Source organism: Jaculus jaculus, chromosome 13, assembly GCF_020740685.1.
Source record: "Jaculus jaculus isolate mJacJac1 chromosome 13, mJacJac1.mat.Y.cur, whole genome shotgun sequence".
In the NCBI taxonomy this organism is placed as follows: Eukaryota; Metazoa; Chordata; class Mammalia; order Rodentia; family Dipodidae; genus Jaculus; species Jaculus jaculus.
Window position 1 is genome coordinate 45,640,237 of NC_059114.1, and position 25,442 is coordinate 45,665,678.

At 47.7% G+C, this 25,442-nt stretch overlaps 1 protein-coding gene and 1 long non-coding RNA gene across 2 annotated transcripts in view; one reads left to right on the top strand and one right to left on the bottom strand.

Annotated features, from left to right (window-relative positions):
• LOC123454143 overlaps positions 1-21,521 on the top strand; it is a 46,343-nt gene extending 24,822 nt beyond the window's left edge. Inside the window, exon 2 of the long non-coding RNA XR_006633189.1 lies at positions 20,431-21,521. This is a non-coding gene — a long non-coding RNA (uncharacterized LOC123454143). The remainder of the gene's footprint in view (positions 1-20,430) is intronic.
• Slc4a9 (solute carrier family 4 member 9) lies at positions 364-20,675 on the bottom strand. The gene is made up of 22 exons (XM_045132519.1): positions 20,408-20,675; positions 19,976-20,136; positions 19,129-19,242; positions 18,638-18,687; positions 18,336-18,493; positions 17,971-18,061; positions 17,529-17,683; positions 17,129-17,212; positions 16,782-16,956; positions 16,484-16,617; positions 16,062-16,324; positions 14,375-14,433; positions 13,945-14,133; positions 13,741-13,854; positions 11,104-11,265; positions 10,802-10,980; positions 7,821-7,893; positions 4,265-4,333; positions 3,879-4,052; positions 2,352-2,507; positions 1,927-2,027; positions 364-603 (listed from the first exon to the last, which is right to left on the bottom strand). The coding sequence occupies exons 1-21, from the start codon at positions 20,623-20,625 to the stop codon at positions 1,974-1,976; spliced, it is 2,832 nt and encodes a 943-aa protein (XP_044988454.1). The 5' UTR covers positions 20,626-20,675; the 3' UTR covers positions 364-603; positions 1,927-1,973.
• Positions 21,522-25,442: the final 3,921 nt, after the last annotated feature.

Below are 25,442 nucleotides of genomic sequence, written 5' to 3' on the forward strand. Positions count from 1 at the left end.
ACAAAGTCCAGATGCATGTGCCACCTTGTGCATCTGCCTTACATGGGTATTGGGGAATTAAACCTGGGTCCTTGGGCTTTGCAGGCAAGCACCTTAACCGCTAAGCCATCTCTCCAGCCTCTTGGGTTTTTTTGTTGTTGTGTTTGTTTGTTTGTTTGTTTGTTTTAGGTTTTTCTTTGAGACAGGATCTCATTCTGTGTCTCAGTCTGGCCTCAACCTTTTATCAGTCCTATTTTCTGCCTTCTGAGTGCTGGGGTTACTGACGTAAACAACCACACTTGGCATTTTTTTTCTCCCTTTTGCAAGTAGCAAGGGTTATTGATTCCCTACATTTTACATAAGAGAATTGATGAGGACAGAAAGTTAAAAATGGTAGAGACTTCTGCACTCAAGTCACTTTAATGTGTACAGAGGGAGTGAATAGACCTGGTTGATCCCTGTGACTCACTCCCCTTTCTTAAGTACCACCAAACCCTTGGCTTCCTGCCACTTTCCACCCCCATTTCAGAAGGTATGGCCAGCCACCCTTCAGTCCTGCAGTACTCTTCCAGGTTCCCAGCAAGGCCACCAGTGTTTTCACTTTCTGAGTCAAATGCCTGTGAACTGAGAGAAGACATGGTGAAGCCACAGCAAGTGCTCGTGGTAGCAGTAGGGCAAAGAGCAGAGCCAAAGGGACAGGGAAAGCCCAGGAGAATATTGTTCTGTGCCAGCCAGGGAAGTGTCTTTTCTCACTCTGTACTCCACCCGCAACCTTCCATTGCAGAGCCAAGCATGGTGACACACACCTGTAATCAGCACTCCCGAGACTGCAGCAGGAGAGTTAGAGTCAGAGGACAGTCTAGGTCACACAGTGAGAAACCGTGTAAAAAAGGGCAGGGGTCCATTGCAAGTAATGGGAATGCGTGTAGAGATGTGGATAGCGTGGCGGGGAGCTGAGAAGGGTGACTTGTGGCCCAAAGGAGAGTTCAGTTTATCAAGGACAAATAATTCCAGGCTCTTGCACATATTGTGGGTCTGTTTATAACATTTCCCCTCCATCTTGTCCTGGCTAGCTTCTGTTCAACACATTTCAAAAAAAAAAAAAAAAAAGACCACTTTCTGTTAAAACCTTCCCTGACTAGAACCATTCTGCCTTCATTACTCTCCAAGAAATAGAGGCTTCTCTGCGACCCCCCCCCCAACCAGTTATCCTTTCCCTTATCCAGTACTCTCACTAATTGTCTAAATCTTCCACTTCCTGAGGTCAGGAACTATGCCTTGCTTACCACTATATCTCTAGTACCTAGATTTACTCTGTGATAGTCACAGTTGATGTACCTCAGAAGTGGTACGTGGTTGAATAAAATGAAAGACAAGAGGAAAAGAAGTAAAGAACCGTCCACTTGGCTGGTGTGTACTTCCCATCAGGCCTCAGGGAGAAGGCTCCTGGGCAGGGGAAAGGAGTAAAGGCTTTATTACCCTTCTCACTTCTTGTCCTGGAGCTCTATGTTCATTTTGGGGTAAGCTGGAGCCCCCTCTACTGGTCAGACTTCAGATATACAGTGAGGCAAGAGTACCCTGGGCTTGTGTAATTCCCTCTGGAAGAACTTTTCTACTTCCTCTGCTCTCTAGAGTTCATAAGGGACTGGAGTATAAAGAGAAAACAGAGAGATAGCCGGGGGTGGTGGCGCACGACTTTAATCCCTGCACTTGGGAGGCAGAGGTAGGGGGATTGCCATGAGTGCGAGGCCACCTTGAGACTCCATAGTGAATTCCAAGTCAGGCTGGGCTAGAGTGAGACCCTACCTCAAAAAAACAAAAAAGAAATAAACAAACAAAAAAAGAAAGAGAGAGAAAGCAGGGATATTCACCCAACAGGAGGGTTCCAAGGTCAGATTTTACACCTCCCAGCCCACAACACCAGAAGCACTTGCTTCTCACACTCACCTCATGCTCAGTGTTCTGGAGTCTCCACTCTCCGACTCCTACTCCAGCTAATTCACAGAAATGTTGATTTCAGGAGTCTTTGGCTGATATTTCAGCTCTGACTATGGGAGAAAATCCAAAGATGGGTTGGGAATAGACAGAAAGAAAGAAGGGCCCAGGAACTGGACATAAGCCCACATGAAGATAAAACAGAGATGGGTACCACTTTTCAACAGAAAGTGAGCTGTGTCCTCAGCCCTCTCCACTTCCACTGGCTCATAAACCAGGACTCTTAAGTATGTAAAAAGATTTCTCTCACCCCTGCCTATGTCAATGCAGAGCCAGGATGAGTGATTATGTTGATCAGATCTTCAGGTTAGTGGAGATACTAGGCTTTAGACACAAGAGCATTCTCCCAACCCATTCCCATTTCCTTGGGAGCTTACGTCCTCACTGTCACTGCCGCTGAACAAGTGCTCTGGCTCCAGCTCCTTCTCAGGGGTACTCCCTTCCTCCTCTGGTATGAGTTCGTCTAGCCAGAGTAGTTCCTGTGGTGAGAAGACCCATTCCAGAGCCTTTCGGACTCCCACCAGGCCCAGCAACTGCAGAAACAGAACAAGCCAAGTAACAGCTGGGGCTAGCAATGTAATTCTTTATGCGCTAGGCATTATTCACTGAATGCTAACACATTTCCCTAAGTAGATACACTATTCCCATTTTGTTTGCTTATGACTGTGTATTACTATGTAGCCCTGCCGCTCACTACAGGTAGACCATGCTGGCTTCGAGCTTGTGGCAATCCTCATGCCCTCTGATTTCTGAGATTACAAACATGTGCCCACAACCAAGCCCAGCTTTTTTTTTTTTTTCCTGTTTTTTTGAGGTAAGGTCTCACTCTAGCCCTGGCTAACATGGAATGCACTATGTAGTCTCAGGCTGACCTTAAACTCATATCAATCCTTCTACTTCTGCCTCCCAAATGCTGGAGTTAAAGGCATACACCACCACACCCGGCTAGCTTTTTATTTTGTTTTGCTTTGTTTTTCGAGGTAGGATCTCACTCTAGCCCAGGCTGACCTGGAATTCACTATGGAGTCTCAGGGTGGCCTCGAACTCAGGGTGATCCTCCTACCTCTGCCTCCCAAGTGCTGGAATTAAAGGCGTGCGCCACCATGCCTGGCTAGCTTTGTATTTTTTCATAAATATTTTTAAAGTTTATTTATTTACTTATTTGAGAGAAAGAATGTGCACACCAGGGCCTCCAGCCACTGCAAACAACTCCAGATGAGTGTGCCCCCTTGTGCATCTGGCTTACGTGGGTCCTAGAGAGTTGATTTGGGATCCTTTGGCTTTGCAGGCAAATGCCTTAACTGCAAAGCCATCTCTCCAGCCCCAGCTTTGTATTTTTTTAAAGGCTGGGTCTCACTCTGAAGCCCAGGCTGGCCTTGAACTGTGTAACACCAACTAGCTTCAAACATGCAGTGGTCCCCTACCTCTGCTTCACCAGTGCTGGGATTACAAGCATGAGCCTCTATGCCTGGTTTGTTCCCATTTTTCACAGGAGGAAATTGAGGCCCTTGGAGATTAGTAACTTCCTTTAGGCCACACAACTGGGATGTGGTAACTAGCCTGGACCTACTACAATGCCCACGGCTCTTAACTTTCTCTTCTATGTTATGCCTCACTAAAAAATGTGTCAGTATGGCCTTCTTAGGACCTCAGCTATTTCCTGGGTTGCAGATCAGTCCACAGAAGCTTGGAAAGGAGGTGAACCATGTATACCAGGACTAGCCCACCTGTAAGTGTTGCCTAGCCATCTTTCTTCATTTTGGAATTTCCAACCAGACAAAAGAGCCAGAGAAAGTGAGAGGGTTGAGTTCTTGTAGAAGCCTTGGCCACTGTCCAAAACTCAACCTCCCAGAACTGCCCAGGACCATCCCGGTCCAGGGCCACCCATCTCTGCCCCAAGTTACCATGAGGGGAAAGATAATGGCTGCAGGGGTAGACTTGATTATCCAGAGCAGACCCAGGCAGGCTAGCTGGATGGCTGTAAAGAGGTGGACCCTGCCCAGAGGCACATGCCGCAAGAGCAGCAGGTCTGGCTGGTGCTTTGCTGGCATCAGCATCAACTGCACTCTCTTCATGAACTGTAGGAACGAAAGGAAGAACACAGAGCACTTGTGTAAATGGCTAGTTATTTCAGCCCAGCAGCTGGCAGGGGTAAACTCGGTCTCTCCATCCAGAGCATGGCAGTGAGTTCCTATGCCCAGGAGAGGCAGGATGGTGGCACGGTGGTGGGAGGGGAGGAGGGTTCGGCAGATGTAGGCAGGAGTGTGGGTTCTAGGTGTAATGGGCTCACCTGGATGCTGTTAAGTGCTGCCACCCCCATGTACAGGAAGATTCCATAGAGCACAGGCATTGGGATGAACTGGTAGAAAGAAGCACAAAGATGGCCAAGAAGCTTACTTTCCAGCTGCCCAGACACTCCACCTTCAGCTCCAACCCCGGCCTGCAGCACTGGAGCTTGCCCAGGCCTTTCCTTTCACATTTGGCATGCCTGATCTCACTGACTCCTCCCTCACATCAATCACATGAAGTATATTCTATTACTGTCTGCATTTTACAGGTGATGAAACTGAGTAAGGAACTACCCCATTACTTGGCCAACTCTCCAGTCTTTCTTTTTTTTAATGTATATTTATTTATCCACTTATTTGAAAGAGAGAGACAGAGAGAATGGGCATGCCAGGGCCTCTAGTCACTGCAAACAAACACCAGATGCATGTGCCACCTTGTGCAGCTGGTTTACATGGGTCCTGGGGAATTGAACCTGGGTCCTTAGGCTATGGAGGCAAGCACCTTAACTGCCAAGCCATCTCTCCAGCCTCTTCAATCTTTTCTTTTTTCTTTTGGACAGGGTCTCACTGGATAGCTCAGGCTGGCCTGTATGCTCTATCCTCCTGTTTTAGTTTCCTAGATGCTAGGATTATGGGATTACAGGCATATGTCACCACACATAGCTTCCCCTCCCTCTTGGTAGGGTCTTGCTCTAGCCCAGGCTGATCTGGATTTCACCCACCATGCCTGGCCTCTTTATGTGTATTTTTTTTAAATTATTTATTTATTTATTTGAGAGTGACAGACACAGAGAGAAAGACAGATAGAGGGAGAGAGCGAGAATGGGCGCGCCAGGGCTTCCAGCCTCTGCGAACGAACTCCAGACGTGTGCGCCCCCTTGTGCATCTGGCTAACGTGGGACCTGGGGAACCGAGCCTCGAACCGGGGTCCTTAGGCTTCACAGGCAAGCGCTTAACCGCTAAGCCATCTCTCCAGCCCTTTATGTGTATTTTTGACAGTTTCACTCATGTACATAATATATTTGAATAATATTCACCTCCCATTACACTCCACTATTCCTCTTCCACCCCCACTGAACCTTTTTTGTTGTTGTTTTGTTTTTTATTTTGTTGTTGTTTTTCAAGGTAGGGTCTCACTCTAGCTCAGGCTGACCTGGAATTTACTATGTAGTCTCAGGGTGGCCTCGAACTTATAGCGGACTTTAGCGATCCTTCTACCTTTGCCTCCCAAGAGCTGAGATTAAAGGTGCATGCCACCACGCCAGGCTTCCATTGAACCCTTTCTTCCCAACTATTTTTCTTATTATTATTGTTTGTTGGTTTTTTCTTTTTTTAATTTTTTAATTTTTATTTATTTATTTGAGAGCAACAGACAGAGAGAGAAAGAGGCAGATATTGAGAGAGAATGGGAAGTCCAGGGCCTCCAGCCATGGCAAATGAACTCCAGATGCGTGGGCCCCCTTGTGCTTCTGGATCACATGAGTCCTAGGGAATCGAGCCTCGAACTGGGGTCCTCAGGCTTCACAGGCAAGCGCTTAAGTGCTAAGCAATCTCTCCAGCCCAGTTTGTTTTTTCGAGGTAGGGTCTTACTGTGATCCAGGCTGACCTGGAATTCACTATGTAGTCTCAGCGTGGCCTTGAACTCATGGCGATTCTCCTACCTCTGCCTCCCAAGTGCTGGGATTAAAGGCATGCGCCACCACACCTGGCTTCCCAACTATTCTTCTCCTACTTTCATGTATTTCGGGAGGGGTGACCTGCTGCGTTTCATTACAGTTGGTTACATGAGCACGGGTGGGTGTTGTTCCTGGATATCTACCTGAGCAATGTACCAGTGGCTTCTTCCTCTGTTCTTATCTATCACATCCCCTCTGTTCTCTATTTTCCTATATATTATCTTTCCTCCACTTGTTTCTATCCTTTGCAAGCCTTTTGCTCTGCTATTTAGGCAGGAGGATCACCAAAGTTTGAGGCCAGCCTCTACATAGCCTGTTCCAGGCCAGCCAGGATTACAGAATGAAAATTTGTTTCAAAAGTAAAAAATAAGCCAGGCATGGAGGAGTATGCCTTTAATCCCAGCACTCAGGAGACAGAAGCAGAAAGATCATAGTGAGTTCAAGGCCACCCTGAGGCTACATAGTGAATTCCAGGTCAGCTTGGGCTAGAATGAGGCCCTACCTCAAAAAACCAAACAATAAAAATAGAAAATACAGCCAGGTGTGGTGGCACTCACCGTTAATCCCAGCACTCAGGAGGCAGAGGCAGGAGTGTCGCTGTGAGTTTGAGGCCACCCTAAGACTACATAGTGAGTTCCAGATCAGCCTGGGCTAGAGTGAGACCACACCTGGCCTGCCCATGGCATTCTTTATCACATATTCTCTTTCAGTTTTTCATAGAAGTTATCACTATCTGAAGATATTCTATTGTTTTAATCTTTAAAATTCTCTCTCTTCTCACTAAGTTTCAGGGATGGACATATGATCTGCTGATCACCATGTATCGCCAGGTCCTAGAGCAGTGCTTGGTGTGTGTTTTAGGAGAGTCAGCTAGTTAGTGAGTGGCTGATCCGGTATATCCGGCTCTTTATAGTACATCACTCTCACCCAGCCTCTATGACCTTTCCCTTGACTCATCTCCTGTCTCTTGTTCCCTTGCCAGTGACACTTGTCTGACATTTCCACACACCCTCCTTGACTGCTTGTCTATCTTGGCTTGTTGGCCCTTTATACTATCACTTGCTACTGAATTTTTATTTGTATGTTTCTGGTTGAACTTGGTTTTATATATATTTTGTATTTCCCTTCCCCCACTCCTGTCAGGCACTTAGCCAAGTGGGGTACAAAGCAGATATTCTCCAAGCCTCTGGTGAGAGAAGTAAATGGTTTTGTATAATGGGTTCTAGGAGGTAATGATTGTATTCTTAGTGTCAGGCTTGTCAGGAGTCTGGAGCAAGGATAGTGTTCGGACTCTAGGGGATGGTGACACACTGAAGCCCTGCTTCACTGGACAGAAAGCCTACAGTCTAGAAATCTCAGGTTCTCACATAGCCCAGATTGGTCTCAAACTCTATGTAGCTGAAAATGGCCTTTCACGCCTGATCCCCTGGCCTCCACCTTTCAGATGATGCTGGGATTACAGGCCTGTAACACTCATCTTGCCTTGCTTTTTTTTTTTTTTTTTTTTTTTTTTTGAGACAAGGTCTCATATTATAGCTGAAATTGGCCTAGAACTATGTATACAGACTGACCTTGAATTTGCAGCATTCCTTCTGCCTCAGCCTCCTGAGTACAATGATTACAGACCTGAGCCAACATTCCTGAGAATTTTAGTTCTTAAATTTGAGAAACTGGCTGTCTTGGTGGACACTTGGAAGTCACTTTACATCTTTAACCCTTGGGTTTCTCATTTGTAAAGTATGTATGCTTCTCAGGGTTAATGTGAGGACTGTACATGGAGCCATTTATGGAAAAAGCACAGTGCCTGGAACACAGCAAGTGTTCAGACATTGTCAGCTCTATTAATGTTGCACTGGCCCTGATGCTGGCCTGATGGAAATACCTTGAGCACAGGCGCCAGGAAGACAGAAACACCCGTAAGGGTGAATACCGCTAAGCCTGTCAGCCTCTGCTCCCTGTGGAGAGAAGAGAAGGAAGAGTTAGCAAGGGTCTGAGTGAGCTCCGGGAGAGCCCAGTCTAGAGACCTTGGCCAGGCCCAGTACAGATCCTGTCAGCTAGAGGAAAGCACAGGGGTTCCCCAGTAGGTTACCTGGTGGCAGGGGGCCGTTAGTTTGCTGTGAAAAGCTGATGGAAAGGAAGAACAAAGCACTTCAATGGGAAGGTCTCAGTCTCTCCATTGGTTAAAGTCTCATAGTTGTTTTCCTTTTTTAAAAAATATTTTATTTGGGCTGGAGAGATGGCTTAGTGGTTAAGCGCTTGCCTGTGAAGCCTAAGGACCCCGGTTCGAGGCTCGGTTCCCCAGGTCCCACGTTAGCCAGATGCACAAGGGGGCGCACGCGTCTGGAGTTCGTTTGCAGAGGCTGGAAGCCCTGGCGCGCCCATTCTCTCTTTATCTATCTGCCTCTTTCTCTCTCTCTGTCACTCTCAAATAAATAAATAAATAAATAAATAAAAATGAACCAAAAGAAAAAAAAGAAAAAAAATATTTTATTTATTTGACAGAGAAAGAGGGAGAGAGAGTGAGAGAATGGGTGTGCCAGGGCCTCCAGCCACTGCAAATGAACTCCAGATGCATGTACCACCTTGTGCATCTGGCTACCATGGGTCCTGGGGAATCCAACGCAAAAGCCTTAACCGCTAAGCCATCCCTCCAGCCCACTGTTTTCTTTTTGATGATGCCAGGGATTTAACATAGGCATACTAGGCAAGCACACTATCACTGAGTTGTATCTCCAACCCATAGTTGTCCTGTGTTTTTATTTTTATTTTTGCTGGAAAATTAATGATTTTTTACACTGCCAAATGACTTAAATTTTATAATTTACAAAGCTAACTTCATGTATTTTAGGCAGATTGTGTTTTCAATAGTAACAGAATTGTTTCTTTTTTATATATATATACTGGATTCCTTTGCAACAGCCATGATGTTGTGCAACCCCATGTTGAGTGGGGACTGTTAGGTGACACCTTACCCTTCACTTTATCCGGCGCCTTCACCCTTGCATAGGTAATGCCCTCTTTAAGGCCCTCCATGTTCCCATGACTGGAGGAGAGAACTGACTTATCCATCTCAGAGCTCAGAACCCAACTCCTTATCCTACTGCTTATTGGGCACAAGCTTAGAAGAGAGGGTAGATAACTACCCTCCATGTTCCTGAAAGCAACCCTAATTAAACTCAGTGGATCACACACATGTGCGCGTGCAAACACACACACACACACACACACACACACGAGACATGAAAGTTGGAAGGCATCTAGTTTGGGAGAAGAGGCTCAGATGGAGCTGGAGCAGATAAGAGGGCAATGGGGAGTGAATATGGTCAAAATACATTGTACATGTATAAAATTGTCAAAATATATTTATTTATTTGAAAGCAACAGACAGAAGGTGGGGGGAGGGAGGGAGGGCACGCCAGGGCCTACAGCCACTGCAAATGAACTCCAGATGCCTGCGCCCCCTTGTGCATCTGGCTAACGTGGGTCCTAGGGAATCGAGCCTCAAACCGGGGTCCTTAGGCTTCACAGGCAAGTGCTTAACCATCTCTCCAGCCCCAAAAATACATTTTAAGAAAATATTTCAGGGCTAAAAGAATTTGCTTTCAAAGCCTGCTGACATGGGTTTAATTCTCCAGTACCCACATAAAGTCATATGCACCAAAAGTAATAATTCAGGGCTGGACAAATGGCTTAGTGGTTAAGGTGCTTTCTTACAAAGCCAGAGGACCCAGGTTCAACTTCCCAGTACCCACATAAAGCCTGATGCACAAGGTGGTACATGAATCTGGACTTCATTTGTAGCAGCCCAGTGTGCCCATTCATTCTCTCTCTCTCTCTCTCGCAAATAAATAAAATATTTAAAAATAATAATAATTCAGCCAGGTGTGGTGATACACAACTTTAATTTTAGCACTCAGGAGGCAGAGGTAGAAGGATCACTGAGTTTGAGGACAGTCTGGGACTACAGAGTGAGTTCCAGACAAGCCTGGATTAGAGTGAGACCCTACCGCAAAAAAAAAAAAAAAAAAAAAAAAAAAGCTAGGCATGGTGGTGCATGCCTTTAATCCCAGCCCTTGGGAGGCAGAGGTAGGAGGGTTGCCATGAGTTTGAGGCCATCCTAAGACTACATAGTGAATTCCAGGTCAGTCTGATCTAGAGTGAGACCCTACCCCCCCCCCCAAAAAAAGAGACAGGCATGGTGGCACACTCCTTTAATCCCAGCACTCAGGAGGCAGAAGTAGGAAGAGCACTGTGAGTTTGAACTCAGCCTGAGACTACATAGTGATTTCCAGGTCAGCCTGGGCTAGGGTGATACCCTACCTTGAAAAAAAAATCATTTAAAAAAAAAAAAAGTTGGGCATGGTGGTGCATGCCTTTAATCCCAGCACTTGGAAGTCAGAGGTGGGAGGATCGCCGTGAGTTCAAGGCCACCCTGAGAATACATAGTGAATTCCAGATCAGCGTGGGCTAGAGCAAGACCCTACCTTGAAGAAACAAAACAAAACAAAACAAAACAAAAATTCAAGAGCTGGGGAGATGGCTCAGTACTTAAAGGCATTTGCTTGCAAGGGGCTTGATTCTCCAGTACCCACATAAAAAGCCAGATAAAGCCAGATGCACAAAGTGGCACATGCATCTGGAGTTCATTTGCAGTGACAGTTGGTGGTCCTGGTGCACCCATTCTCCATCTATCTAGGTCTCAAATTATACACACACACACACGTGCGCGCGCGCACACACACACACACACACACACACACACAGGGTGGGGGAAAGAAGAATTCAAGCTGCCCAATTAATTCATTGTCCCATAAACACTTTGCTGCCCACCTCTTACTCCAGCTTCCTGAAAACTGGCCTCACCTGATGCCCAGGAAGTGGGGAGCCTCCCCAGGGACACAGGCTCTGCTCTCTCTACGGAGACTGTCCATGTGGGCCAGGGAGATGACAGTGGCTGAGACATACCAGGGCAGCCCGAGTGCTGATGTTAGCAGCATCAGCATAGCCACACAGAACAGGTCCAAGTGGAAGCCAGCTCCCTTCTGCAAGGAATAGGAAATGGTTTGAAGCTAGCCCAGGCCAGGGCACTCCATTCTCTTGGGTGTAAGAGGGGCAACCTGGACCCTTCTCTCCCTTATCTATAACCTCACCCAGAAGGCCCTTACCCGCAGTCTATATTCTTCACGGTTGAGGATGACTGCTGTGATCTGCTGGTCCATAAAGACGAGGATAGACAGCAGCAGGGCAGGCAGGGCAGCTGCCACACTCAACCACCAGGGGTTAGTTCCAAAAGGAGACACCAACCAGCCACGTCCAGGGAGTGTAGGCTGGGGAAGGGCATTCCAGAGAAAGGTTGGAGAAGGTCTCCTAAGAGCACCTCATCTGCACCATCCAACCTTGGCATTCTTCTGCAAGCTACCCCCTTACCAAGACCATGCATTGGGAGGAGGGAGAGTCAGAAGGAGAGCGAGAAGCTTCAAAGCATCCCAGTGCTTTAAGAGAGGGCAGGAGAGGTCCAGTCTGGCTGGAGTCAAAGGCTCTGCACCTTGGTTCTCAGGGCCCTTTCCTCCCTGGAAGAAGTTAGTGAATGTGGCCTGCATACACTGCTTAGTACTTTTTAGAACCTTCCTCTTTAGATTTCTCCCATCCAGGGTGGGGAAACTCAGGCTCAGACCTGTCTTGGTCTGGGACAGGTCTGGGTGTGTCTGCGTCTGCTATTATTATAAGCGTCTGTGGCAGGGAGGGTTGCTGCTTGAGGTGCTGAGACCATGAGGCCACCCCAGAAAAAGCTACCCTTGTTCCTCTGGCCTTGGGGACCTAGGCCCAGATCTCCAATTGCATTGGCAAAGTTTCAGAATGGGTACAAAGCCTTGTCATGCACACTACCATTCCCTGGGGATGGGACTCTAGCTTTACTGGATCAGAGGGGTGAAAGGGGAACAAGGAGTAGCAAAGCGGGCAGGGCCATGCCAATGCTAGGAAGAAGCCATACAACAATGACTAACTTTTACTAAGGACTTACTATGTGCCAAGCACTGTGCAACGTGTTGACAGTATGATCTCCTATTAGTTATGAGCTCCTAATGTTTGTTTGTTTATTTATTTATTTAGATTTGTTTTTCAAGGTAGGATCTCACTTTAGTCCAGACTAACCTGGAATTCACTATGTAGTCTCAGGATAGCCTTAAACTCAAGGCGATCCTCCTACCTATGCCTCCCGAGTGCTGGGATTAAAGGCGTGTACCACCACGTCTGGCTCTATTTTGATCTTTTTTTTTTTTTTTTTTTTTTTGAGACTGGGTCTTACCCTACCACAGGCTGACCTGGAACTTACTCTATGGCACAGGCTGGCCTGAAACACATGACTATCCTCCAACCTCATCCTCCTGAGTGCTGGGATTAAAGGTGTGTACCAAAACACCCAACCTCCTGTAATTCATTACTATATTTTATTGAATAAGAAATTAAGGTTAGCTGGGCATGGTAGTGCATGCCTTTAATCTCAGCACTCGAGAGGCAGAGGTAGGAGGATTGCCATGAGTTCGAAGCACCCTGAGACTCCAAAGTGAATTCCATGTCAGCCTGGGCTAGAGTGAGACCCTACCTCAAAAAATAAAAAAAAGAAGAAGTTAAGGTTGCCAAGAGTGGTGGCTCATATTTATAATCTTAGCACTTTAGAGGCTGAGGTTGGAGGATCACCATGAATCCAGCCTGGGCTATAGAGTGAGTTCCAGGTCATTCTGGGCCAGAGTGAGACCCTGCCTCAATTCTCCACCCTCACCTCCCCACAAAAAAAGAAATTAAGACTAAAGATAGTGGTGCATGACTATAATTTCAGCACTTGGAAATAGGAGGGAGAAGGATCAGGAGCTTAAAGCCAACTTTAGCTGCATAGTGTGAGGCCATCCTGGACAACATGAGGCCCTACCTCAAAAACAAACAAAAAAAAAAACAGCTGGGCATGGTGGAGCATGCCTTTAATCCCCACACTCAGGAGGCAGAGGTATTGCCATGAGTTCAAGGCCACCCTGAGACTACATAGTGAATTCCGGGATGGCTGGGCTAGAATAAGACCCTACCTCAAAAAAAAAAAATAAATATAAAACAAACTTTTTATTTGCAAAGAGAGTGAGAATGGGCATGCCAGGGCCTCTAACCACTGCAAACAAACTTCAGATACATGTGCCACTTTGTGCATCTGGCTTTATGTGGGTACTTGGGGACTGAACCTGTGTTGTTAGGCTTTGCAGGCAAGTGCCTTAACCTCTGAGCAATCTTTCCACCTCCAAAATATTTTTTTAAGTTCCTTAGCCAAGTATTGTAGCACACACCTTTAATCCTAGCACTTGGGAAGCAGAGGTAGGAGGATCACTGTGAGTTTGAGGCCAGCATAAGACTACAGAGTGAGTTCCAGGTCAGCCTGGACTAGAGTGAGAACCTACATCGAACCTTCCTCCACCCCTCAAAAAAAAAAAGTTACTTAGAGTAAGCTAGGAAGAGGCAGAACTGGAATTCAGATCCAAGGCCAGCTGTCCAGAACCCTTCCTCCTAATCCCTACCTTACAATAATAGGTAAGTATATACAGTTTCTATATTCACTATATGCCTGTTTTAGTGCTTCATTTAATCCTTTCAACAACTGTGTGAGACCATTATTACTGTTTCTTTCATGAGTGAGGGAAGAATCTTAGAGGAAAAGAAGCATAGCATTATGTGCATCATCCCTCCAAAGTCTGCTACCTCTCCCTGCAGCTCCCCTTGCTCCCCACCCCCATGCATACACCAATCTCATCAGCTCTTACCTTGAATTCTTTGGGCACCAACAGCTTTGGTGTGGCAAGGCCCAGATATGCATCGAGGCCACAGCCCAGCAGGATGGCCAGAACAGAAGAAAAGTCACTGAATACCTTGCGCACCTGTCCACACAATGGACACTTAGTCAGGTGTAGGCCTGCCATCCATCACTTTTTGATGTCAGATCCAACGTAAAGGAAAATAGCACTCACCATGGAGGGAAAGAGGTGGCTGCTCTTTACACGCTTGAGTGCCATGGCAGAAAGGAAGGAGGAAAGGAAGAGGAGGAAGGAGAAGAGAGCGACGTCTGGGATGGTATGACAGCCAGGGCCGCGAGGGTGGCCTCCTTGCTGGACACACTCAGGCAGAGGCAGTAAGGATGCATTGACCAAGCCTAGGTTCTGTATGGAAAGGGAGCCAGGCATTGGGATATGGATAGCAGAATAAGCTTCCTGAACCTACCTCGAGGAAAGGGGAACCCACAGAATCATCAAAGATTCAGGATAGACGGTCTTGACCATAGGCAGTGGCTGAGCCTCAGTGACCTTAGAGGGTTTCCCCAGTCTATGAGTGGAAGAGCCAAGAACCACTAACTGCTTTGGTTGCCATCCTTTCTAGGCCTTCCCAGGAGAAGGCCCTTACTATGCTTAAGATGTCATCTCTGTCTTCTAGCTTCACCATGGTCCATTGAGACTCATTTTCTGGAAGGCAGAGAATGCAGGTGTAAGCACCCTCCCTTGAGAACTTTCTCCAACCCCACAAGATTCTGATATCTGGTTAACCATAGAGTTCTTAATTCCTATCAACGTGTGCTCTTCTCAAGACCTGCTTTGTGTTCTCATTCTCATCTCTTAATTTCTCGACCTATCTGGCTTCCTGATACTGAACACAGAACCAAGCCACAGTAGTTCTCAGCAAATGTTGACTGCTCACAGATTAGTTTGTATTAAAGCAAAAACTGGTCTTAAGCTGTGTGTGCCATTAATCCCAGCACTTGGGAGGCAGAGGTAGGAGGATTGCCATGGGTTCGAGGCCCACCCTGACACTACATAGTGAATTCCAGGTCAGCCTGAGCTAGCATGAGACCCTACTCAAAAAACAAAACAAAAACTGGCTTTGGGCTGGAGAGATGACTTAGCAGTTAAGACATTTGTCTGTGAAGCCTAAGGAACCACGTTTGGTTCCCCAGAACCCATGTAAGTCAAATGACATGGTGACACATGCATCTGGAGTTTGTTTACAGTGGCTAGAGGCCCTGGTATGCCCATTCTCTCCCCTTCAAATAAACAAACCAACTGGTCTTGCCAAGCAGGTGTAGTGGTGCCTGTCTTTAATCCCAGCACTTGGGAGGTAGAGGTAGGAATATTGCTGTGGTACAAGGCCAGCCTGGAACTACATAGTACCAAATCAGCCTGGGATAGAGTGAGATGCTACCTCAAAACAACAACAACAACAAAATGGTCTGTTCATGCCTAGCAAAATCAGGCACACATTAGAAAGGACATTTTGCCAGGTGTGGTGCGTACACCTTTAATGCCAGCATTTGGGAAGCAGAGGCAGGAGGATCATGGTGAGTTTGAGGCCAGCCTGGAACTACAATAGTGAATTCCAGGTCAGTCAGGGCTACAGTGAGACCCTACCTTACCTTGAAAAGCCAATTTTTTCTTTAAAAAAAAAAAAAAAAAAGAGACTTTTTTTTTTTTCTTCCCCTAGCAGGACACAATAGCTCAAGCTTGCAATTATCCCAGCACTTGGAGATGGAGGTAAGAAGCTCTGGAGTTCAAGGTCATCTTTGGCTACATAGTGAGTTCAAGATCAGCCTGGGTTACATGAGACCCTGTCTTAGTACCCCCCCAAAATACACACACACACGCACACACACACACACACAGAGACAGAGAGAGAGAGAGAGAGAAGAAAAAAAACTAGCATATGCCCCCATTCCTGATGCTGTCTTGCACACGGAGGGATGTAAGCAAATGTAACACTCCAAGCCTCTCCACCTGATCATCTGCTGTCACGCAGGAGAGAGGCACTGTGATTTATTTGATTGGTGAATTTAGGAGATAAAACTGAGCAAATCTAAGTTAGGCTTCATTGTTAGGAAGCCCGTTAGCTCATATGTAGAACCCATGTTCTTCTCTCAGGGTTGTCAGAAATACAGACAATACTGGGCTTTCCATTGTTTACTTTTGGGCTGATTCCAGGGATGAGGGCTGCTGGCTATTGAGTTAGTACTGGCTCAGCATATTCCAGAAAGTACTCGGGTGTGCACTCTGCCTCCCACATCCTTCCTTGCCTGTCCACAGTCCCTGTTTCCCTCACCTACCTCTTGGGCTTGGGTATTGGCAGAAACAGCCATATGCAGGGGACCCTGGCCTTTGGATAGGATAGGCACGCGCCAAGGTCAGCATTTTTCCCAGGGCGTCGTAGATGAAGATGAGGCTGATGAGGGCGCAGAACCCTTCCTCTGTGAAGCGGGTGAAGTAACGCACCAGCAAGCTGGCCTCTGTGGCCACCAGCACCAGGCAAAATGTGGCCACCCAGATGCCTACCCACAGGCGAAAGGGCAAGTAGTCCAGGCTGTAATCTCTGTTGGAGGTGAGACAGGCAGGACTGTCTGCTCCCCACCCAACCCAGGTCAGGTACCCTGCAAACTAGAGACAGGTGTCCCCACCCTCTGCTGTCCACCCAGCCAGGACCACACGAGCATATGACCACTGACGGGTGGTGGGGTGGGCGGTCTCCTACCTGCTAAAGGAGAAGAGCAGGCGCTCGAAGACGAGCACTGGTCCTGTGCTGCTCAGGATGGTGAGGGGCTGGCCTGCCATCAGGCAGAAGGCAGCTCCAGCCACCGCGGTGCCCAGGAAACTCTCCAGCACTCCCTGGAAGGAGACAGAAGATTATCTTTGGGTGGGTGTGTTAACCCTGGTGTCCGCATAGAAGGCCAAGCTTCCATGGAACCTCAGCGGCACCCATAGTCCCAGGAGAGGGGTAGGCAGTGGGACATCGAAGCTTGTGTAAGTCCCGTTCATACAAACCCACCCACCTGGGCACCTTCAGTGGCATCTCCCAGCAGACCCCCGAAAGTGATGGCATTCGTGACGGTGGCCAGGTAAATGTAGAGCACAGCTGAGAAACACTGGGGGTGCAGGGCATCCAAGAAATCGCTGAGGTACCACGGGGCCTTCCGGTGCACGTCCTGGACAAGACCCCCAAACAACCTCCCACCCATGGGTTGTCAATGATGCAGGTTCCCAGACCCCACGGCCCCGTCCCACCACTTCCCCTGTATCCCTCTCGCAGCGCGCACACACCTCGGTGGCCCCCGCCCCGTACCCCGTAACCCTCCCTTCCATAGGACCCTCCTTCTTGCTCCCACCCAGCTCGCCTCACCGGCCACTCCGCTGCAACTCTGGCGGCCCACGGGGGTGCCTGCGCCCTGCGCGGCCCTTGACCTCCCGCGGGTGCGAGGGAAGCCTGAGGAGAGGGGGACCCCAGGTTGGCGGAGGATCTACAACCAGCCCGAGATTTGGGCTGGAGTTCGGGACACCCTGCCCCCTGGCGGCGGCCGTGGAGGCGGCGAGGGCGACTGAGCAAGACCACATCACGTCCTCCCCCCCCCCCCCCGCCCGGGCGTGTGAATGCCAGGATTGGACTTGTCCAGAAAGAAGCCAGAGTTAACAGCTAGCTGACTCCAAATCCAAAGATAGGACCAGCCCCTCAATAGTGGTGGCTCTAGACCCACAGCCAAGGGAAAATGATGGAATGATGACCCCCACCGCACTCCAGGTACCTTTTGTGCTGAAAGGGCGGGCATTTGGGTGGGGGAATCCGGACTGTCGGGTCCCACCGACCTGGGGGGAGCACTGTCATCTCCTCTAGGAAAGCATCCAGAGCTGCCAGGAAGTCATGAAGGTCACTGGCTCGACGAACTGACCCCTGGAATTGCTGCATTTAGGACCACAGAATGGACAGTAAATGCATTTTCTCAAAACAACACACACGAGTCTTAGGTGGACAAGGCATTCACACATTTACTCATATAGACATGTATTTATTCATTTTTGGAATATTGTATGCCTACCCCGGGCCAGTATTAAGGCTACATTGGTAGCCATGAAAACTTTAATCCCCATGTTAAAGGTATAAACACACACTCTGCCTCACTGTTATTCTTGTTCACCTACAGAGTCCGTACACCCACGTGAGCCTATATAAACACCTGCCCAACTCACCGGGTCACTGAGGAGAACAGCTGCTGCCCGACCCATCTCATGGTAGCTACACCTTCCTGTGGTGGGGGGACCCAGGAGGAGACAGAAAAACCTGCACAAGGTACAGGGCCTCAGAAAGTCAAAAACCACTTTCCCATTGGAAAAGCAAGACTGCTCACTAGTAAGGCCACCTCTGATTTGTGGACATTTACCTCTGACCTTCTACCTGCTCCATACACACCCTCAGACACATACCTGCTCAAGTCTGACCCTTGGATACCATCCTCCAAACACCCTCAGGGAAGGACTCAGAGACCACCTTCTACCCTCCTCACTAAAGCCCCTTCTGGGTTCCAGGAGCGCTCACTCCTTCCTAGCCACCTCACCTGCTGGGTAGGGCCACCTCAGTTAGGGGCCCCAGCACCACTGGATTCTGAAGTCTCACGAAGGCCCCCAGTGGCTGTGCCAGGAAACCCAGCTGTCCTGCCAGCACAGCTGCTGCTTCAGCCCCTGGTGGCAACCTCTGTTTCAAGGGGTTCTGAGCCTGCGTGACACAGTGTTTGAAAGATTACATAGAGAGGGGAATGTTGGTGGGAACTTGACTACTGAGAAAACCACAGAGAATGGGTCTCTGTTAATTCCCAACCTTTCTCCCTGCCTTGTCCAAGAAAGGGCCACAAACCAGTACCTTCAGGGGAACATCCTCATCATGAGAAGTATTTTGTAGAAGGGTAGACCCTACAAAACAGAAATATGCAGTAGTTAAAACCCTACGCTTTGGGAGTGGGCGCACTAGGGCTCCCCAACCACCTTTGCCACTGACAAGTTGGAGAACTGTACCACCCCCTCTTCCTCTCTAAACCTGTTTTTTCATTGTTAAAATGGGGGGAAACGTGGTGCAACTTTCCAGGTATGTAACTGTGAACATTAAATGAAACACTGTCTGCAAAGCTTCTGTCACAGTGCCTACCAAGAACATGCCTCCAGAGAGCTCTGTCACCCTCCTAATGCTCCCGTTTTCCTCCCCTCACCACTACCACTGTCATCCTCCTGTTCATGAGTCTTTGGCTGAGGTCCGAGCCAAGTCTAGACTATTCTTGGCTCACAGAAGTGTAGTAGAAGACATCTGGGATCCTCCTATCCCAGTCTTGATCCTGGACCCACAGAGGAAGCTCTTACCCCAGCAGGGCCTGGTGGCTGAAGGCTGGATGTGGTGCTGGGGTCTCTGCAACAGCAGGGCCTGCAGCTGTCCTCTCACCTCTGGGCTCAGCACTTCCACTCTAATCACCTGCTCTGCAGAGCGGAAGTGCTGCTCAACCCCCATCTCGAGAGCTCCCTTCCCCCATCACCCACCCTCCTGTCCCCGCTCCAGATCCTTTCCTTTCGAGTCTCAGGGAATGCAGCGGCCAATGAGCCTACTCCTCCATTCTGCTTTCTGTTATTTATTTATTTTGTTTTTTCGAGGTAGGGTCTCACTCTAGCTCAGGTTGACCTGGGATTCACTATGTAATCTCAGGGTGTCCTTGAACTCACAGCCATCCTCCTACCTCTGCCTCCCGAGTGCTGGGATTAAAGCCACATGCCACCATGCCCAGCTTACTTTATGTTATTTATTTATTTTGTTTTTTGTTTTTTCGAGGTAGGGTCTCACTCTAGTCCAGGCTGACCTGGAACTCACTATGTAGTCTCAGGGTGGCCTTGAACTCATGGCAATCCACCTACCTCTGCCTCCCAAGTGCTGGGATTAAACTTGTTGTTATTTTTGAAACAAGGTCTCAATATATAACCCTGGCTGATCTGAAACTTGCTCTATAGACCAGGCTGGTCTTGAACTTGCGGTGAACCTCAAACCTCTGCCTCTGGGGTGCTTGGATTATAGATTGTAGGTGTGTACCATGTCCAGCTGCTTTTCCATCTGTGGGTGGGCTGGGGTGGAATAGGTTCCAGAAGATTCTAAGAGATAGAGGGGACTCTCTAGGAAATGCCAAGTCTACCTAGGCCCTCCCTGCAAAGACTTCCAACCTACCCACAAGTTCCAGGAGGCTCTGAGCTGGACAGTCCAGCAGTACAAGGCCCTCAGCCAGCAGGCTGCGGAGGTTCTGGAGGCTGGGTAGTGTCAGGGTGGGCACATGGGGGACACTCCAGCGGCCTGCACCCACTTCTAACTTCTCCTCAAACAGCACCCACCTGTGATGGGGGGTGGGTAGTGTTAGTGGGAGAGTCACCCATGTCTGGGAGTAGGGACACAGCAGGCAGGAAAGAGAGTGCCGAGCGAGTATCTGTGGTCCTGTAGTGCGGAGTGTGGCCCTCTCTTGAGTAAAGGCCCCTCGTCAGGTCTCAGGACTCAAAACTACATTGCAGAGGGGGCTGAGTATCATGGTATCACCAAGGTTGGAAGACAGACAGGAAAATCCTGATTTGTGGGAAGGATCCCATGAAACTACCTGGTACCACTCACCTGCCCGTCTCTCTCCATTCCAGTGCCTGAGGCCAACCCAACAACTCATTCAACTGAATGAAGAGCAGAGGGTCCTCCGATATCACCAGCTCCCTGCTGTCTATGTCTGAGGGGCCATCAGGGCTGGCATTAGGGCCAAAGCCACTGTGTAGCTCTGCTGGAGGAACATTTTCATGAGCAGTGGAAGCTTCAAATTCCTCCGGGCCTGGCAGCTTCATCTTGGAAAGGCTTGCACAGAATCGGGGAGCAGTACCTTCCTAGGGGCCTTCTGGCTTCCCTGCATTTATCCTTCATCACTCACGACACTCATGACGCAAGCAGAGCAAAGCCTGCTGGCTCCAGAAAATACTAGTCACCTCCTTCTCTACTTGCTTCCCCACCCCAGCAGGCTCAACAGTATTTGTAAGACTAACATAGCATTTCCAGACCCTGCAGAAGTGCCAACCAAAGTGTGTATTCCCTGTGGGATCAGGTCTGACTTTACTGTATTTTGTGTAAATAAGTAGCAGTGGATGGCTGGCCTAAGTCTGAGTACTGACACCCTCAGCTTGTACCATATGTAAACACCACATGTACAGAACTGTTTTAGATGTCAACAACATAGCCTAGGAGTCACAGGCATACATTCAGACAAATGCAACAAATAAACAATGAGGCCCGTGGAAGCCAGGTGGGTAAGGAAGACAGAGGGAGTGGCCTTACCTGTTAAAAGGGCTAATGATGGAAAGTGGAGACAGGTCATGGAGAACATAATGCCTGTCTCTTAAATTCTTTTGTCCAACAGCTGGGATCTGCCCTTTTAACTGAGTCCCTCACTCGGGATGGAGGAGACAAACTAGGGTATGTGAGATGGTTTCTGGAGGACTAGGAAGATGGTTCAGTGGATAAAATGTTCAACGTGCAAGAATGAGAACCTGAGTTAAGATCCTCAAAAGCCGCTAAAAATGCTGAGTGTGGTGGCCTGTGCTTATAATCTCAGTGCTGGGGAAGGGAAGACAGTCAGATCCTTAGGGTCTACTGACTAACTGGTGTAGCTGATCAGTGAACTTTAGGTTCAACAAGAGACCTTGTCTCAAAAAAAAAAAAAAAAATAAGGGGAATTAAAAAAAAATAATAAGGGGGCTGGAGAGATGGCTTAGCAGTTAAGGCACTTGCCTGCGAAGCCAAAGACCCATGTTTGACCCTTTAGAACCCATGTAAGCCAGACACACAGGTAACACAAGCATGCAAGGTCACACATGCACATAAGGTGGCACACACGTCTGGAGTATGATTACAGGAGCTGGAGGCCCTGGCACACCAATTCTCTTGTATCTCACTCTCTCACGTTAAAAAAAAAAAAAAAAAGCCAGTCTGGCTTGTGTGTGGTTTGATTCAGGTGTCCCCCATAAACTTAGGTATTCTGAATGCTAGTTTCCCCAGCTGATGGCAGTTGGAAATTAAAGCCTCCTGCAGGCGGTGTATTGTTGGGGCCTGGCTCATGGGTGTTATAGCCAGTGTCCCCTTGCCGGTGTTTGGCACACTCTCCTGTTGCTGTTGTCCATCTGATGTGGGCCAGTGGTGATGTCCACCCTCTGCTCTTGCCATCATTTTCCCCTGCCATCATGGAGCTTCCCCCTTGAGTCCGTAAGTCAAAATAAACCTTTTTTTCCCCCAAAAGCTGCTCTTGGTTGGGTGATTTCTGCTAGCAATGTGAACCTGACTGCAACAGCTTCTCTCAAGAAAAAAAAAAAAAATTAAACTGGGCGTGGTGGCACATGCTTTTAATCCCATCACTTGGGAGGCAGAGGTAGAAGGATTGCCATGAGTCTGAGGCCACCCTCAGACTATAGTGAATTCCAGGTCGCCTGGGCTACAGTGAGACCCTACATCCAAAAAAAAAAAAAAAAAAAAGGTAGAAAGTGACTAAAGAGAGTACTCAACATCAACCTCTGACCTCCACAAACCATACACATGCATGAACACCTACACACATACACGCACACACACAAAAACCACACACACACATACACACATCAAAAAATAATTAAGAAAAAAAAAGAGTTCCTGAGCCTAAGGACCCCCGTTCGAGGCTCGATTCCCCAGGATCCACGTAAGCCATATGCACAAGGGGGCGCATGTGTCTGGAATTTATTTGCAGTGGCTGGAGGCCCTGGCGCACCCATTCATTCTCTCTCTCTCTCTCTCTCCCTCTTTCCCTGTCTTTTTGTTGCTGTCAAATAAATTAAAAAAAAATTAAGAAAATTTAAAAAAATCAAGCTATCTTAAAAAAATAAGAAAGAGTTCCTAGAATCAAATAAGCAAAGAATGTGGTCCTCTGTCAAATCCTGCTCTATATCTTTCCTAGTATACACAGAATCCAATCCAATTACATTTCTTCAGCTCCAGCACCACTACTCTGTTTCAAACCACTATACCAAATCCTGACTTCATCATTTCTTCCCTTGCCCAAGGTCTATTCTCCACACAGCAGCCACAGAGGGTCTTTTAAAAGACATTATATCCACCCTGGTGTGGTGGCCTATGCCTTTAATCCCAGCATGCAGGAGGCAAAGGTAGGAGGATCCAGTTTGAGACCAGTTTGGGACTACAAAGAAAGTTCCAGATCAACCTGAGCTAAAGTGACATGACTTTGAAAAAAAAAGCATTCCAACTGGACCTAGTGGTCCAGGCCCATAATTCTTTATCTACTAAAAAGGCTAAGGCACAAGGATTGCCAGTTCAAAGCCAGCCTGGACCAGGTGTGGTGGCGCAAGCCTTTAATCCCAGCACTCGGGAGGCAGAGGTAGGAGGATTGCCGAGAGTTCAAGGCCACCCTGAGACTACATAGTGAATTCCAGGTCAGTCTGAGCTAGTGTGAGACCCTACCTTAGAAAACTGAAGAAAAAAAAAAGCCAGCCTGGGATACTCACAGCCTCTGTCTCAAGATATATTGTAGAAGCTGGGCTTGGTGGCCTATGCCTGTAATTTCTGCACTTGGGAGGCAGAGGCAGGAGGATTAATGCAAGTTCAAGGCCAGCTTAGTCCACATAATGAATTATAAGATGGCCACAGCTACACAGCAAGACCCTGTTTAAAATAAATAGTCTAAAGAGAAACTAGGTAAACAGCTCAATAGCAGAGTGATTGTTTATGAGGAGGAGGCATTCCAATACCATACTGGCATTCTAATACCAGGCATGGTGGCACCCAGCCCTGGAAGATAGAGATAGGCAGATCTCAAGTTTGAGGTGGGGAGATACCATCTCAAAAAGAAAGGAAGGGGGCTGGAGGGATTGCTTAGTGGTTAAGGCACTTGCCTGAGAAGCCTAAGGACCCATGTTCAGTTTCTCTCCAGATCGCACATAAGCCAGACACACAAATGTGAGGCAAGTGCAGGATTGTACATGTACACTAGGTAGCACAAATGGCACAAATGTCTGAAGTTTGATTTCAGTGGCTAAGGCCCTGGCACACCAATTCTTTCTCACTTTTACTCTCTCTCTAAAGAAAGAAAGAAAGAAAGGAGGGAGGGAGGGAGGGAGGGAGGGAGGGAGGGAGGGAGGGAAGGAAGGAAGGAAGAAAGGAAGGAAGGAAGGAAGGAAGGAAGGAAGGAAGGAAGGACAAAAGAAAGAAAGAAAGAAGAAAGGAAGAAAGAAATGGGGCTGGAGAGATGGCTTAGCTGTTAAGTGCTTGCCTGTGAAGCCTAAGGACCCCGGTTCGAGGCTCAATTCCCCAGGTCCCACATAAGCCAGATGCGCAAGGGGGTGCATGCATCTAGAGTTCATTTGCAATGGATGGAGGCCCTGGTGTGCCCATTCTCTATCTATCTGCCTCTTTCTCTGTATATTGCTCTCAAATAAATAAATAAAAATAAACAAAAAAAGTTAAAAAGAAAGAAATGGACTGGAGAGATGGTTCAGTGGTTAAGGCACTTGCCTGAAAAGCCTAATACCTGTGTTCAATTCCCTAGTACCCAGGTAAAGGAAATGTACAAGGTGGCCCATATGTCTGCAGTTCATTTGCAGTAGCTGGAGGCCCTGGTGCACCCATATATTCTCTCTCTCTCCATCACTCTTTCTCTCACTCTCAAATAAAATAAAATTAAAGCCAGGAATGGTGGCACACACCTTTAATCCCAGCACTCAGGAGGCAGACGTAGGAGGATTACTGAGAGCTCGAGGCCACCCCAAGACTACATAGTGACTTCCAGGTCAGCCTGAGTGAGATCCTACCTCAAAAACCAAACCAAAACAAAAAAAGTTTTAATAAAATAGCTAAGGAGGGCTGGAGAGATGCTTCAGTGGTTAAGGCAAAGTCTAACAACTGGGTTTGATTCTCCAGTAACCATATAAAGCCAGAAGCACAAAGTAGTGTCTGCATCTGGATGCCGTTTGCAGTGGCAAAAGCCCTGATGTGCCCATTCCCTCCCCTACCTCTTCATCTCTCTCTCAGATAAATAAAAACATTTAGTTAAGGAAATTAAACAAATAATTAGCTCAGGAGATTAAACACTCAACTAGCGGGATCTCATAAAGCTAAAAAGCTTTCGTACAGACAACCCACAAAGTGGGAGAAAATCTTCACCAGCTATACCTCTGTCAGAGGCCCAATATCTAGAAGCTACAACTCAAAAAACTAAGCAATTAAAAAAGTCAAAACTGGGCTGGAGAGATTGCTTAGCGATTAAGGTGCTTGCCTGCAAAGCCCAAGGACCCAGGTTCAGTTCCCCAGGACCCACATAAGCCCGATGTACAAGATGGTACATGTGTCTGGAGTCCATTTGCATTGGATAGAGGTTCTGGCACGCCCATTCTCTTTCTCTCTCTGCCTCTTTCTCAAATAAATAAATAATAAAAATATTTCTTAAAAAAACAAAACTTTTGTACAGACAAGCTTTTTTGTTTTTGTTTAACATCTAGGCTTAACATTTATAATCTACAAAAAATTCAAAACACTAAGCAAGAAAAAAAAATCAATCAACTCAAAATATGGAGCAGAAAGTCAGGCCTGGTGGCTCACGCCTTTAATCCCAGCACTCAGAACGCAGAGGCAA